Below are 14,938 nucleotides of genomic sequence, written 5' to 3' on the forward strand. Positions count from 1 at the left end.
ATCATATTATAATGTTTTTAACCTGCTATCTACTATTTTCACTTTGTCATAGTCATTTGTTACATCAACAAATATATATATATATATATATATATATATATATATATATATATATATATATATAGTGTATTGGAGATTGAATTCAGAGGTACTTGACCACTGAGCCACATTCCCCAGCCCTGTTTTGTATTTTTTAATTTAGAGACAGGGTCTCACTTAATGCCTCCAATTGCTGAGGCTGGCTTTGAATTCGAGATTCTCCTCAGCCTCCCAAGCCGCTGGGATTACAGGCGTGCAACTGGCTCTGATGTATAATTTTTAATGGTTCATAATACCCCAGTAAATACCAGCTTACCACAGTTTACTTAATCTCCTGCTGATGTTCATTCATGTTGTAGCCAGTATTTTTTTTGAGAGAGAGAGAGGTTTTTTTTTTTAATATTTATTTTTTAGTTTTTGGCAGACACAACATCTTTGTTTGTATGTGTGTTTGTATGCCAGGCGAGCGCACTACCGCTTGAGCCACATCCCCAGCCTCTTGTAGCCCGTATTTTATGATTATAAACAACGTTATGCTGGGTGTGGTGGTGTACACCTGTAATCCCAGCAGCCTGGGAGGCTGATTCAGGAGGACTGCAAGTCTGAGGTCAGCCTCAGTAATTTAGAGAAGCCCGAGGCAACTTAGCAAGACCCTGTCTCAACATTTAAAAATAAATAATAAAAAAGGGGGCTAAGGATGTAGCTCAGTGACAAAATGTTCCTAGTTTCGATCCCCAGTACCAAAAAAAAAAAAAAAAAGTTGTAATAATATGTAATAATAAGCGTCCATGTCAGGTCTTTCCCATTTAACAGTTCAGGACTGATTTCTTGAAATGTGGTAGCTGAAGAACATGCTGCCTCTCACATTTTGGTTCAGCATTCTCCAGAGACCAAACTAGCATGTTCATCTCCCCATGCTTTTCCCACAGTTGGAATTTCCATTTTGATGACCTTTGTTATGATAAGAGATGCAATATCTCATTTGCTGTTTGGCTTTAATTTCCTTGGTCAATAGTGAAGATAAATATCTTTTCCTGTAATTATCAATTACTTACATTTATTTTTGTGAATTCTGTCTTCATAGTTTCAGTTGTTTTTCTGTTGAAAAGTATACCATGTTGCAAATATGTTCTCTCAGTTTGTCACTAGTCCTTCAACCTTATTTTTATTGAGAGGATACCAAGTAAATAAGTAACAAAATTTATGAGGTGAGGACAAATGCTAACAAGAAAATAAATCAAATTTGATGAAGAGCAATTTTTTTCTTTTTGACATTCAAAAGTTTAAATGGGCTGGGTATAGTGGTGCATACCTATAATCCCAGTGACTAGGGAGGTTGGGATTACAAATTTGAGGCCAGCCTCAGAAATTTAGCGAGGTCCTCAGCCACTTAGTGAGATCCTGTCTCAAAATGAAAAATAATAAAGACTGGGAATGTAGCTCAGTGGGTTCAATCCCCAATACTAAGATCCCCCCCCCACACACACACACAAAAAAAATTTAAATGGAATCAGATGACTCAATCTTTTCTTCTAAGGCCTCTCTACATTTAAAAAGATGTTCTCCACCCATCCCAAGATGCAACAATAACAATAATAGTAATAAGCAACTCATATTTTCTTAAAGTTTTTAATCTAATATTTATGATCATATATTAATTATTGTTTTATAACTAAACAAACAATAAAATATTTTATTGTAAAAAAATTAAACTCTAGGGCTGGGATTGTGGCTCAGTGGCAGAGTCCTTGCCTCTCAAGTATGAGGCACTGGGTTTGATCCTCAGCACCACATCAAAATAAGTAAATAAATTAAATAAATGTATTGTGTCCGTCCACAGCTAAAAAAATTTTTTTTTAAATTAAACTCTACAAATGAAGTCCTCCAGACAACATCAATCCAAGTCCCTTCCCAGAAATCACTTGTCAATAGCAATGTGGCCAGCCACAGTGGTACACCCTATAATCCCAGCTACTCAGGAGGCTGAAACAGGAGGATCGAAAGTTCCAGGGCAGCCTAGGCAATTTAGTGAAACCCTGTCTCATAAAATTTTAAGAAAGGATTGGGAGCCAGGTGTTGTAGTACACACCTGTATTCCCAGACTAAGGCAGGAGGATCACAAGTTTGAGGCCAGCCTCAGCAACTTACCCTGTGTCAAGATAAAAAAATAAATAAATAAAGGGCTTGAAATGTAGCTCAGGGGCAGAGGACCTGCAATGCATCTCTTTCTCAAGATACACAGAGAAATTTTATTTTGCTTTTGCATAATGATGTTGTATCATATGTATTGTTATGTGACTTTTAATTTAGTTACATATTTTGGAGATCTTTCCTGTCAATAGTTTCAGTCTTTCTCTCTCTCTCTCTCTAATTATTGGAGTATTTGGTAAATTGGATGTATCAAATGTATCAAAATATATTTCACTCTTACCCTATATTTATATTTAGATATTTAGGGTTGATTCCAATTTTTCTCTCTCCAAACAATAGTACAGTAAAAAAAAATCCTTTTCATATCTTTTTGTGCACTTATTCAAGTATTTCTCTAGGATCAACACTAGAAGTTAAAATTAGACTTCTGAGTAGAAAGGTCTGTACATTTATAATATTAATAGATATTTTCACATTGCCTTCTCCTCTAGGGCTTTTATACTTTTTAAAATTTAAATCTTTGATCAATTCAAAATTTATTTCAGGGTAAGAATGAGGTGGGCTTAGCCTTTTTTTCTTCATTTAAATGACTACCCAGTTGTACCCAAACCATTTACTGACTAATGTATTTTCCCAAAAAATTCCAAAGGGAACTTTTTCCTCTGTTAAATTCTCATTATGACAGAATTTAGTTTTGGATTCTCTTTTCTATTCTATTAATAAGTCTATTGCTGTATCAGGGCCACACATTTTATCTATCATAGCTCCACAAAATTTTAATATCTGATAGGACAAGCTCTACAATCCACTCTTTTTTCTTGATATTTTGTGTTTTTCTGGAATAATATGTAAATTTTAAAATTTGTTTTTGAGATGGGGTCTCATTTTAGTGCCCAAGATAGTCTCAAACTCCTGGACTCAAGTGATACTTCCACCTCATCCTGGCATGTGGCTGGGACTATATCATTGAATGCCACCACATTTTTTTTTTTTTAATGAGTAGCATGTAGAAAATTTGTAGTGTGAAGAAGTACTTCTTTTACTTTCTGTATAGTTCATCATCACCCCTCTGTACTTTTTTTTTAGGTTGTCATATATGAAAACACACATAGACTAATTTTAAGATTTGTGGGCTTAAAGCTAAATATTAATCACAGGAGAGCTGGGGTTGTAGTTCAGCAGTAATGTACTTGCCTGGCATGTGTGAGGCACCGGGTTCGATTCTCAGCACCGCATATAAATAAGCAAAATAAAGGTCTGGAGCTGGGGATATAGCTCAATTGATAGAGTGCTTGCCTCTTATGCACAAAGTCCTGGGTTTAACCCCCAGCGCCACCAAAGGGAAGAAAGAAAGAAAGAAGGAAGGAAGGAAGGAAGGAAGGAAGGAAAGAGGTCTATCAACAACTGAAAAAAAAAACTCAAAAAAAAAAAAAAACCACGGAAACTATAAGTAAGTGGTATAAAAAAATTTGGGAAAGTCTCAAAGAAAAGAGAAATTATGGGGCTGGGGTTGTAGCTCAGAGGTAAAGTGCTCACCTGGCATGCATGAGGCACTGGGTTCAATTCTCTGTACCACATAAAGTAAAATAAAGACATTGTGTTCACCTATAACTAAAAAATAAATATAAAAAAAGAGGGGGGAGGGCTGGGATGTGGCTCAAGCGGTAGCGCGCTCGCCTGGCATGCGTGCGGCCCGGGTTCGATCCTCAGCACCACATACAAACAAAGATGTTGTGTCCACCGAAAACTAAAAAATAAATATTAAAAAAATTCTCTCTCTCTCTCTCTCTCTCTCTCTCTCTTAAAAAAAAAGAGGGGGGAAATTATTATGGGCAGTGTTTCTAAGCAGAAAGAGACCTTGAGAGCAGCTAAAGAGACAGTGGGAAGAATGGGGGTGGCATGAAATTCCAAACTGGAATGGGGGGTTTTAAACAAGAAACTAAGAGGTTAAACTTGAATATTGAGAGAAATAGAAGGAGGAGCTGGAGAGAAGTCAGCCTAGCTGCAAGTACATTGAGATATCTGCGTCTAAAAACTTCATGAGGTTTTAAAGTCAAAGGAAACTGAATTCTGGGATTGTACCCTGCAGTTTATTTTATTCACAATCTCCCCCTCTCTCCCTTCTTTCCTTCCTTTCTTTTTTCCTTCTCCTTCTTTTTCAGTAGTGAGGATTGAACCCAAGTGTACTCTACCATTGAGTTACATCCCCAGCCCTTTTTATCTTTTGTTTCAACATGGGGTCTAAGTTGCCCAGACTGGACTTGAATTTGTGATCCTCCTGCCTCAGCCTCCCCTGTGGCTGGGATTACAGGCATGCACCACTGCGCCCAGTGTGTACCCAATCTTTTATCACACTAACTAAACAAAATTTCTGTCATCTACACTCCTGTGTAGATAAAAATAACTTTCTTTGTAGGACATGTGTCAAGATGCTGAGAGAGAAGTTCACTGTCTTAAAAAAAAAAAAAAAAAAGGTCTTGAAGGGTTAATACCTGCTGTCTTGAGTCTTTGTAAATGTTATCTGTGATTTACAAGGGGGATCAGGAATACCACTTAAAGGGAGAATAAGGTGGTCAGGTGCCTGTACCTGGCTTCTAGTTAATCATGGTGAACTGCCTGGAGGAGCTCTTTGACAGGCTCTGTTATAGAAATTTCCCCAGGTGCCCATCTAGGTGTCTGAAGCAGAGTCCCAGTGGGCAGAACCCATAGGATGTCCTCTTGGATCCTGCCAGATGCTCTAATTGCTGTGCACCAGTGCCTGGCAGACAAAACAGTTACCATGACAACACCCCCCCCCCCCACACACACACATATACACCACACCCGCAAGTTTTTGCATTTCTCATTTTCCAATAAGTACCAAGGTATTCTAGGGACAGGCGAGCATGGATCTCTGGACAAAATGTCCTCTGCTCCAGGAAGGGGGACAGGGAAGGGGGGAATGAAGATGAGAGTACATTATGATTGAATGACCCTTAATCAGTATAAATGCATGTGTGTTTGCTCTGGTTAAAATGTACCCTTTTGGTTATGTGTCAATGCATGTATCGGCAGGGATCACGCAAAGGGGTGGCTCACCAGTTATCACCCTTTTATTTTCCTGTTCTCCTCCCCTCCCGGCTTTGGCTGCCCCTATGCTGGAAGAGTGGTCCCGGCTCTTTGCGAGGGGAAGTGCTGAGTCACGGCTCCAGCTGGGTTTCTGTCTCCCATCCTCCATCTCCATTCTTCCTCCAGCTCTCTAGACTCTGGGCCTTCTTCACCACCTCATCACCAGCCTGGACTCACCTCCCCCAGGTTCACTCCTGGGCAGTAAAGTCATCTTATCCTGTTTCTACACGTACTCTTTTCTCCCTTTGCCTCCCCAAAAGACCATCTTGGAGAAAACAGAACTCTGACCAAGTTTGACCCAGGAGAATAATTCTTATGTATTTTCGTGTTGATCCTCCTACAGTCCCTCCCAGCTAATCGGATTAAAGTAGTGGCTCATGCTTTGGGGCATGGTAAGGAAGGTGAGATTTAAGTTAACACCGTTCCTTAAGGCCTTTTTCTCATTCTGGGTCCACAGTACCAGACCACAGATTCCTGGAGGTGTGTGTGTGTGTGTGTGTGTGTGTGTGTGTAGGTGTAGGTGTTATGTGTGGGTTGGGGGCAGTATTTAGAGGCCTCCGGAGGGCAGGATGTATGCGGGTCTGCCTGGGCTCTCCCGTCTCCATATCAATCCCTTTAGGCTCCTCTAACTCAGAAATTTCAATCAAGTCTCGCTAACTAGTTCCAAATTAAAGAACCAGGATTGTTTCTCCCTTGCCAGAAGTGGGAGAGTAGAGAGGCGGCCCCGCTCTCTCAGTCTGGTTACTATGGCGACAGCCGCGGAGTGACCCAAGTGATCCTCCCTCCCTCCTCCGAAACCGGGAGAGATGACAGCACCGCGCTGACTGCGCCAAATTCCAACCAATGGGCGGCTGCTCCCGCCTTCTCTTCCGCCAGCTCTCCCCCCTCCCCCTCCCCCCCGGGAGCTCGATTCACAAATCTGGACTGAGGATTTCCGGCTCCAGGCCGGGTGCTAAAGCTCTGGGCCGAAGCCGGGTGAAAGCCGAGTCCTGATCTCTCAGGAGGGCAAGTGGGAAGCGACATTGCTGGGGTCTCGGGCCAGACTTCTGTAACTCGCCATCAAAATACCTTACACCCTATTTCTAAATTATCCAGAAGATCTAGCAGCGACCGAGTCCCCAACTCTTCCTGCCCATACAAGTCCCCACCCTGCCCAAACGTGCCTGTCAGCACCACGGACAGCGAACCTGAGGCCTGGTCTTGGCCAACCCCTCCTGGTTCTCTCTTTGGGTCCTCTAGGCCACGGTGGTGATCGGGGTTAGAGCCTCAAGAGCTCTGTTGAAGCCAGGCCTCCTTGGGCATTGGAACAATAACCAGAGCACTTAGCCATTTGCCATGCAGCTAAGAAGGCAATGGGGGCTGAGCAGGGATCTCAAGCCAAAAGCTCATTTCCCCTTTTGTTTCAATGCTGAAAAATAGCTTTCGTCTCCCCTTTTCATCTCTGTGCCTCCCTGACTCAGGGTCTGAGTTGGAAGCAGGGATGGGCCTCCCAAGACTACCCTGGGTGGGCTTGTAACAAAAGCAGCCTCCAAGCTGCCCAGTAGTGGTGAGGGTTGGACACATGTGGGGGTGTGGGTGGGGTGGGGTAGCTGAATGTAGCCATCAGGCCCCACCCGGGAACGGTGAACATAGACCTAACTGGACTCTAGATCCACTATATGGTAGGGAAAGAGGAAAAGCAGCAATAGTGACTAGTTAATTCTTCCTCAAGGGGTCACCTCATAGAAGGGAAACGACTTCTACTGTCCTTACCTCTTGTCTCTAAGTGGCCTGGGCATTTATGAGGAGCTAGGTTAGACAAGATGGAGGCTGGGATGGGAATTGTGGATTCAGCCTCAACCCTTGGCTACCCCACTTTACTCTGTAAAATTGAAGCTGATGTGGGAGGGGTCAGCAGGTAGCAGCTCTCAGGAACTTGACCTTCCCCAGTAGACCCCTATATCTGGTCCTCCTGCTCTACCAGTGACAGTTCCATTTCCGCTCGCGTTCCCTCCCTCCAGGGGCCCAAAGAAAGGCCGGCGCAAAACCATGTGCAGGCGCTTCCAGCGCTTTATAGTTCTCTCCGGGATAGACGGACAGACAGACAGTGCGGCCCGCGCCGTCGGCCCGCATCATTGGCACCTTGGACACGGCCCCAGGCCCAACCCAGTTCCTGGTACTCTCCCGGGAAGATTCCGATCCCTCCCCAGCTCAGCACCTCGGACAGTTCTCGGCCCAACAACCCCCCTCCCCCCTCCCTCCGGAAACAGTGAAATAAATTAAAAGGGGAGAGGGATAACAAGAAACCTAAGGATAAGGAAGAGGGACGCCCCTCCCTCAAAATAAGTAGAGTTTTCTTTCTCTTGCCGCCCGCCCACTTGAGGCATCGCCGCCGGGGTGTTCTCGCAGGTTGATTTTGCCCCAAATCTCAGCCTCCTGAAAGAAGCCAGCAGTCCCTCCACGCCCCCATCCCCCGCCAACTCCCGGCATGCAACACGTTGGAAAAGGTGGGGAGAGGCGGTGGGGGTGGGGCAAGGGGCCATTCTGGTGGTTGTCTGGTCGCCTGGGACTGCAGTTTCTTGTCGCACCTCAGTTGGTCCAAATTAAAAACTAACAGTCCCTTTGATCTGGGGAGGGGGATAAGGGGTCTCAGTCAGGGGAAGAATTGCAAGATGATACAAGCAGAGGGGGAAGGCAAACAGGAGGGGAAATAGTCATACATGACAGGAGCAAGGAGAAAGAGATTAAGAAGGGAAGATGGGGACACAGGTGCAGGAGGAGAAACGGGGGCAATGGGGTACAGTCAGGCACAGGGGTAAGGTGGAGATGGAAACACACACCCAAGGAACGGTGAATGCAAAGGTAGAGGGAGAGATGAAAGTGCAGACAGGAGAAAAGATGAAGACACAGAAAGAAGGTGAAGAAATGGGGGGGGGGGCCAGGGGAGATGGACTTACAGACACGCACGGCAGGGAAGCGGGAAACCCGGCAGAAATGAAGAGATAAGGACACTGACAGATGGAAAGGATGAGGCTGGGGTGCCCTTCCAGTGTTCATCCCCCATTCCCAGCCCACGCCCAGCAAATCCAGACACCGTGGCCTCTGGTGTCCTAGCCTCCACCTTCCCCTGCCGGACAGGAGCGGCTCCTCCTCCGCCCAGCCCAGAGTGGCGGTAACACCGGCGGTGGCTTGAGAGTCCCGGGGGCGGGGGAGAGGGGGGTCCGAGTTTGTGTCGGAGACTTGGGCGGGGGGCGGGCACGGCCCCTGGGTATCCCTAGCGGTCCAAGTTCATAGTCCAGTGCTTGGCTCCGGCCGCGCAGCTGTCCCTGGCGGCAGAAGAAGCTGCGGGCGCGCTCCCGCTCGGTGGACCCCCGGCGCCAGCGGCAGCCTCGCCCTCGTTCTTGAGGTCTTGAAAGACTTGCGTGAAGAAGTGGGGGTCGGCGTTGAGCCGCAGCATCTGCGGGCTGAGCCGCTGGATGAGGCGCAGGCAACGCTGCCAGAAGCGCTCCTTGTCAGGCTCCACGAGGAAGGGCTTGAGTGGGTAGGAAATCTCGTTGCCCATGTAGGAGTAGGCGAGGTAGAGGCAGGTGAGGAAGGCGGCCTGCAGCTCGGCGGCCGACGCCAGCTCGTCCCCTCGCAGCGACTCGCGGCACAGCAGGTACACGAACACCAGGTTGGCGGGCGTAATGAAGGCCTGGTCTTGCCAGCCCTGCAGCAGCAGCGAGCGGTCCACGCCGCGGAACCAGCCCACCAGCTCGCCAGGGCTCAGCTCCTTGAGGCGATAGCAGCGTCGGCACACGAAATCGCCCAGGCAGCGGAGCAGCTCGCCTGTGGACGCCTGCACGATGACCCTCCGCGGCGAGCCACCAGGCACCGGCGGCGCCGCCTGCGGGGCTGGGGGTGGTGGCGGCGGCGGCTTTCCTCCACCCGAGCCTGGCGGCGGGGCTGCAGCGCTGCCCCCCGACGGTGGCTCGCAGGTGGCAGCAGCCGCGGGCACTGTGGGCACTGGCACAGCCAGGGGCTTGGTGGCGCCACCGCCGTCGGGGGGGTCCCGGCCCTTGCGGAGAAGGTTCTCGCGGTTGCGTTGTTGGACTAGAGGGTCAGGACCGGTGGACGCTGGCTTGGGCGTCACCTTCTTGCTGCCTTTCTTCTTCTTGGCAGATGCGGCCACCAGGCGCTTCCAGGTGAGCGCCGAGATGAGCACGGACGGACGCTTGAGCCGACTCTCGCCTTTGCCGCCCTTGCCCACTGGCGGCGCCCCGTAGCCCCCCAGCGCCTCGTCCCCCGCGGGCGGCGCCTTCTTTTTCTCCTCCGGCAACCCGCCGGGCCTCCGGCCCTTGGCCGAGGAGGCAGGGGAAAGCGACAGCACCGTGCCCATCCTGCAGAGCGGGGCCGGCGCCCGGGCCCCGGCGGGAACCGCGGGCGGCGCCGCTGCTGCTGCAGCCCCGGGGGACCCGGCGGTGGGGGGCCTAGCCCCGGCCCGCGCGCGCGGACAGGCGGGGGAAGGAGCTGCTTTGCTGTTCGGCGGCGGCTGCTCAGAGTCTGAGCTGCGCCAGCTGCAGCGTCAGCCCCACCCCTTAGGCCCCTTCTTTCGCCCCGCCACGCCCCGCCTTACGCAGCCAATCCTCACCGAGCTGCCCTTCTGATCGGCAGCTCCTCTGACCAATAGGATATCAGATATCAATCTCAAATCCCGCCTTAGCTCCCACCCTCTGTCCTGGGTCCTTTCCTTTCACATGAAGGGGAAAAGTGGGTAAGGGGCAGGAGGTGGCCTTCGTTCGAGGGTCCCTCTCTGGGTCAGAGGTAGGGCGTGGGGAGAATGGTTGCTCCCACCACCTTCTCCAAATCCTAGGGCGGTGGATCAGCTTGTTTTGATGCACTGGATTCGCGGTAGCAGAGAAGCCATGGGAACAGTCTTTCCTTTCCCCGCCCCCATCTATGTGTAGGAGGACAGCATGGCAGTGAGTGCCCTCATCCAGAGGCGCAGATCCTAGCTCCTTGGCACTGCACTGGTTTCTCCAATCTTGCCGTCGGGTCGGTTCAGCGCCCCCCGCCGCCACTACGAAGGACTGTCAGCAGGCACATTATTGCTCTGCCTGTGAGGGGGTGTTGGCCGATGATGAGACTTCCTGCAGGTCAGAGTCTGCCTTCTTGGGGGTCTTTGCTTCAGGGGAGCAAGACCCTCAGAATATGCCCCTGCAGCTGAGCCTGCGGCTGTGGTCCCTGGGCAGCTCGTCTTGCCTGGTTGTCCCCACCAGCACACACTGATTCACATTTGGGTGGGTGATGGATGATTGATCCCTGGGGAAACGCTGAAAATTGGGATCAGGCTTGGACAGTGGACATGGCTTCCTGTGTGGAAGGAGGCCTAAGAGGGTTGGTCAACCTCCAGTCCAGTCCAAATTGAGGTGGGTTTTCATCCTGCTGCACAGGCCCTGCTGCCCAACTTCCAGCTGCAGGCTGTTTGGTTAGGTCCTACCCATTTCTCTCTGGGTCTGTCTGTTCCCTCCTCAGTGCCCACCAGATCTTTGTCCAGGAATTTGGACTCTCTGGGCCTTACCTGCAGGTCCTGAGCCCAGCTAGCTTTATGTGCCTTGTAGCACCCGTCTCCTGGTCTGCTCTCTGTAGCTTCCCAACACAGGAGTCTTCTATTTTCTTAAATGGCCTTGGAGGTGGGTATGAGCCTGATGGGGAGAGAAGACTGTCTACGGGGTAAAATCCTCAGAACTGTCCCTGGAGTTGTCTCCATGTGCTTCATGAACCCACACAGCTCCAAGGATCCATTGCTATGAAGATCAGTTTGTGCACACATTCAAGTGTGTGTTTCATTCTGGATAGGCTTTTCCAGAATCCTTGTGGGCTGCAGGTCCAACCACCAGAAGCCCCAGCTTTTCTCATCAATTTCCTGGCCCCTACTCATTCACACCCTCCTGGAATCCTGCAGCCTGGCTATCTTGACTACCATGGTCACACTCAGACTTGTACCTCCTTCCTGACTCAGTACCCAGTGTGTACCTTCTCAATAGGATTGCTCCTGCTCTCTTGGATCTGATTTTTATTCTCTTGCAGCCCAAGCTGGCCTGCTCAATCTTATTCTCTCCACAGTTGTAGGGAAATGTTCCTTCTTTTCAACTCCTGTAATTGGCCCCACTTCCTCCTACAAGGCCTTCTGAGTCAGCCTTTATCTGACACCCAAGGAACAGTTGGCTCACCGGTAGTTAAGGACAGGCCCCACAGAGACTGAGTTGCGCTGGCGGAAACACTGGGCACGTGAATCTGAATGGCACGTGGGTCCTCCCAGCACTGCTCCCAGGAGTCCCTCATTGACGTAAGGCCTATTGCTGGTAATGTTTAGAACAAGATCTTCCCTGCAGCACCACGGACATCACCACCATGGTACCCCCACTCCAGGCCCTGTTGTGACCTCCTATTGTTCTCTTGATCAGGATCAAGAACTGCCTCCTCTGCTTCAGGATCCCGAGACCATGTAGTTCCAGGGGTCTCACTCCTTCTCACTCTTTGCCTTGCCCTGCCTCAGACCCTCTTTCTGCCTCACACACAATGCCTCTCTCCTGAATCTCTGAGCTCCTGCTCTGGCCAGAACTCTCTCTCAGATTACGACCCTGCCTTCTGTCAAGTTCTTGAAATCCCCGTTTCTCCAGGGAGTCTTTCTAGAGTTATTGGAGGGGACCAAATGCTCTGACTTCAGCCTCTACAACCTCTTACACTCAGCAGCAGCTGCTACCTAACAACCTGATTAAGGGCTAGACTCTGGTTTCTATTTCAAGATGTGCAAGATGAATATGGATAGAATTTTTTGGAGGGGGTGGGTATGGGGTATTGAACCTGGGGTGCTTACCATTGAACTATACCCCCAGTCATTTTTTTAATTATTATTTTGAGACAGGACTGGGGGTATGGTAATTAAATAATTAATTTAATTAAATAATTTTAAAAAGTTGCTTAGGGCCTCACTAAGTTGTTGAGGTTGGCCTCCAATTTGTGATCCTTTTGCCTCAGTCTCCTGGGTCACTGGAATAGAATTTTAAAAGACAAACTAATTAAAACAGATCCACAAAGAGCAATAGTATTGCTCTTATATGTAAGCTGCAGGCTCTAATGGATGAGCTGGAAGGAGTTTTTACTTCTACAGGGTGGAAACCAAAGGAGATAAAGGTAGTGAAACCAGGAAGACTTCATGGAGCAGGTGGAATTTACAGAAGGGCAGTGACTTCCCTGCCACATCTGCCAATCTGCTAGTGGTTTTTTGTTTTTGTTTTTGTTTTTTTAGTTGTAGTTGGACATAATACCTTATTTTTGTGTGGTGCTGAGGATCAAACCCAGGGTAGCACTCGTGCACATGTAGGCAAGTGCTCTATTGCTGAGCCACAATCCCCCTCCCGCCAGTGTGCTTTTTTGGTTGAGTTATATTTAAGGTCTGTATGCTGTGATTTCCCCCTATGTGTTAGTGTCTGGATGTTGCTTCTTGTCTGTTTCCTGCATGCTCCTCGGGGATGGGCTGGCTATGTCAGACTCCCTTAGATGGGAAAGCTTCTGAGGCCTGGCTCCCTGTCTGGCCCCTTGTCTCTTCAGGTTATCTAGAACAGCACCCTGTCCAGATTACTGGTTGTTTCGGAGGCTCAAGGCAACAACTGCAGGCCCAGACCAGGAGCTGAAAGGCCCGGACTGAGGTGATAGCAGTACAGGGTTTATCATTGAAGATCACCACCAGCTTCACCTTAGATGATCCCCTCACATTCCTGCCTGGGTAATGAGCCCTGTTTTTAAGGGAATGTCTCCAGGCATTGCAGCCCGGCTGTTCCTTCCTCTGGCACTGCCTTCCTTCCTCTCTAAAGGGCCACAGTCTAGGGGGTGGGAGAAGGAGTTCTAGTCCACTGCTACCCAGTTGTATGACCTTGAGAAAGTCATTTCAGCTCTCTGAGCCTCTGTTTCTTCATATTAAAATGCAAAGACTCTATACATTTTAGTTTTATTATCAGACAAAAATGAATATTAAAAGAATAAAATAACATTTCAGGAATTGAACTGAAAGAGGATTCCTAAAGTCTCTCCCAATTCTATGATTCAGATTCTAAGTTGAATCTAGCCTACCAATCTGTTTGGCTCTCTAGCTCCAACCCTGTCTGGCTCTCCCTGGTCTGTCTCTGACAGGCTCAGTCTTTGTGTGCACAGCATCCTTGTGAGGCCTGCACTTCTGCAGTTCAACCCAGGTGATGAGAGGGAAGGGAGCTGTGGCTCTTAGTAATGGAAATCTTCCCAGGTCCCTCCAGGCTTTAGAGGAGCCCTAAAAGATGGGTAGGCACAGGAGGGAAGGCTGAGGTCCAGGGTCTTCCCATAGACATCAAAGCTGGAGACCCCAGGTTTTGGTCATTTGGTATGCTGATGTCTCCAGGGGCCTCTACAGAGTCAAATGGAAACACAGAATCTTAAAGCAGCCAGGATGGAGACCCAACCTGGGCATCTGAATGCATGGATCCTACTTCCCAACCCTCACCAGCTCTGTGGCTCCTCACCCCTAACCCTAACCCTCAGTTCCTGAGATGTGCAAAGGGGAGGTATGCACCAGCCCAGGTCTCCCTCCCTCTCCTGAGAACCTTACCACAGGAGAGCTGGGTAGGTAGGTGGAGGGGAGTAGAACCCCTCCCTAGGTAAAAGGAGGGTGGGGAGAGGGGGTGACCAAAGAGATGATACTGACAAAGGAGGTGCCACTAACTGTGGGCAAGGAGACCCCACCCACATTCTCACTTCTTTTCTTGCAAATAGCAAGCTCCTTGCTAGAAGGACTTAATTAAGGAACCCAAACACAGATTCTTTGGAACAGGGAATAGGGTCAGGAACGAAGGAGGAATGCCATGCCTCAGGGCAGAAAGAAGGGATCAAGCAATGCTAAGATGGTAGAGATCATAGAATGAAGGGAACAGAAAGCAATAGAGGTGAGCTGGAGGCTCCTTTTCTCTGCCACGAGTTGATTCCTTCCTTGATGAACAGGGGAGCTATGTCTCCCTTCTAGTTATCCGTACCAGCCCTCTCCAGGCCTCATCTCTGACCTTCTTCCTCAGCTGCCCAGCTCCTGCCTCCACCTTCCTTGGCTGCCCCTGAGAACAGCTTTCTCTGTCTAATCCTCCCAGCCTTTTTCAGTTCACCTTCTCCTGCCTGCACCAAGCCTCTTTTTGGCCTCCTCCCCTTCGCCCCATGCTCCAAGCATCACCCCCACTCCATATCCTCACTGGCGCCCAGGATAGCACTACAGATGTAGGAGCAGATCAAGAAGGGCGGGGGTGGGGGCTGTTGCTCGGCTGAGATATTCTTAGCCTGTCTGGGGGCTGGAGCTGGAATCAGCGTTTCCATCTCAACCAGGCAGGTGGCTGCCAGAGATTGCCGCTATGACTGGGTCTTTCTCTAGTGCCCTCATGTCACATGTCCCTTACCCTGTCCAGATTCTACACTGTGAGCACAGACTCTCAGAGACACCTGCTTTCCCACCCCCCTGTCCTGGGCTAGGAGGTTGCTTCTGTGCCTGACCTATACCAAGAAGGTCTGTAAACCTGGCTCCGGAAGATTCTTGGGGAAAGAGACTTTCAAAACTCCAATTCTGTGCCCTAAAGCCACACAGATATCTCTTCTCTGCTCCAAGGACCAT

The 14,938-nt window shown here is 49.1% G+C and overlaps 1 protein-coding gene across 1 annotated transcript; it reads right to left on the reverse strand.

Annotated features, from left to right (window-relative positions):
• Positions 1 to 8,551: 8,551 nt before the first annotated feature.
• Cdk5r2 (cyclin dependent kinase 5 regulatory subunit 2) lies at positions 8,552 to 9,655 on the reverse strand. Its single transcript, XM_027941638.2, has one exon. It carries the CDS (start codon positions 9,653 to 9,655, stop codon positions 8,552 to 8,554), a length of 1,104 nt encoding a protein of 367 aa, XP_027797439.1.
• Between the last annotated feature and the right edge of the window lie 5,283 nt (positions 9,656 to 14,938).

The sequence above is a fragment of the Marmota flaviventris genome, chromosome 11 (assembly GCF_047511675.1).
Source record: "Marmota flaviventris isolate mMarFla1 chromosome 11, mMarFla1.hap1, whole genome shotgun sequence".
In the NCBI taxonomy this organism is placed as follows: domain Eukaryota; kingdom Metazoa; phylum Chordata; class Mammalia; order Rodentia; family Sciuridae; genus Marmota; species Marmota flaviventris.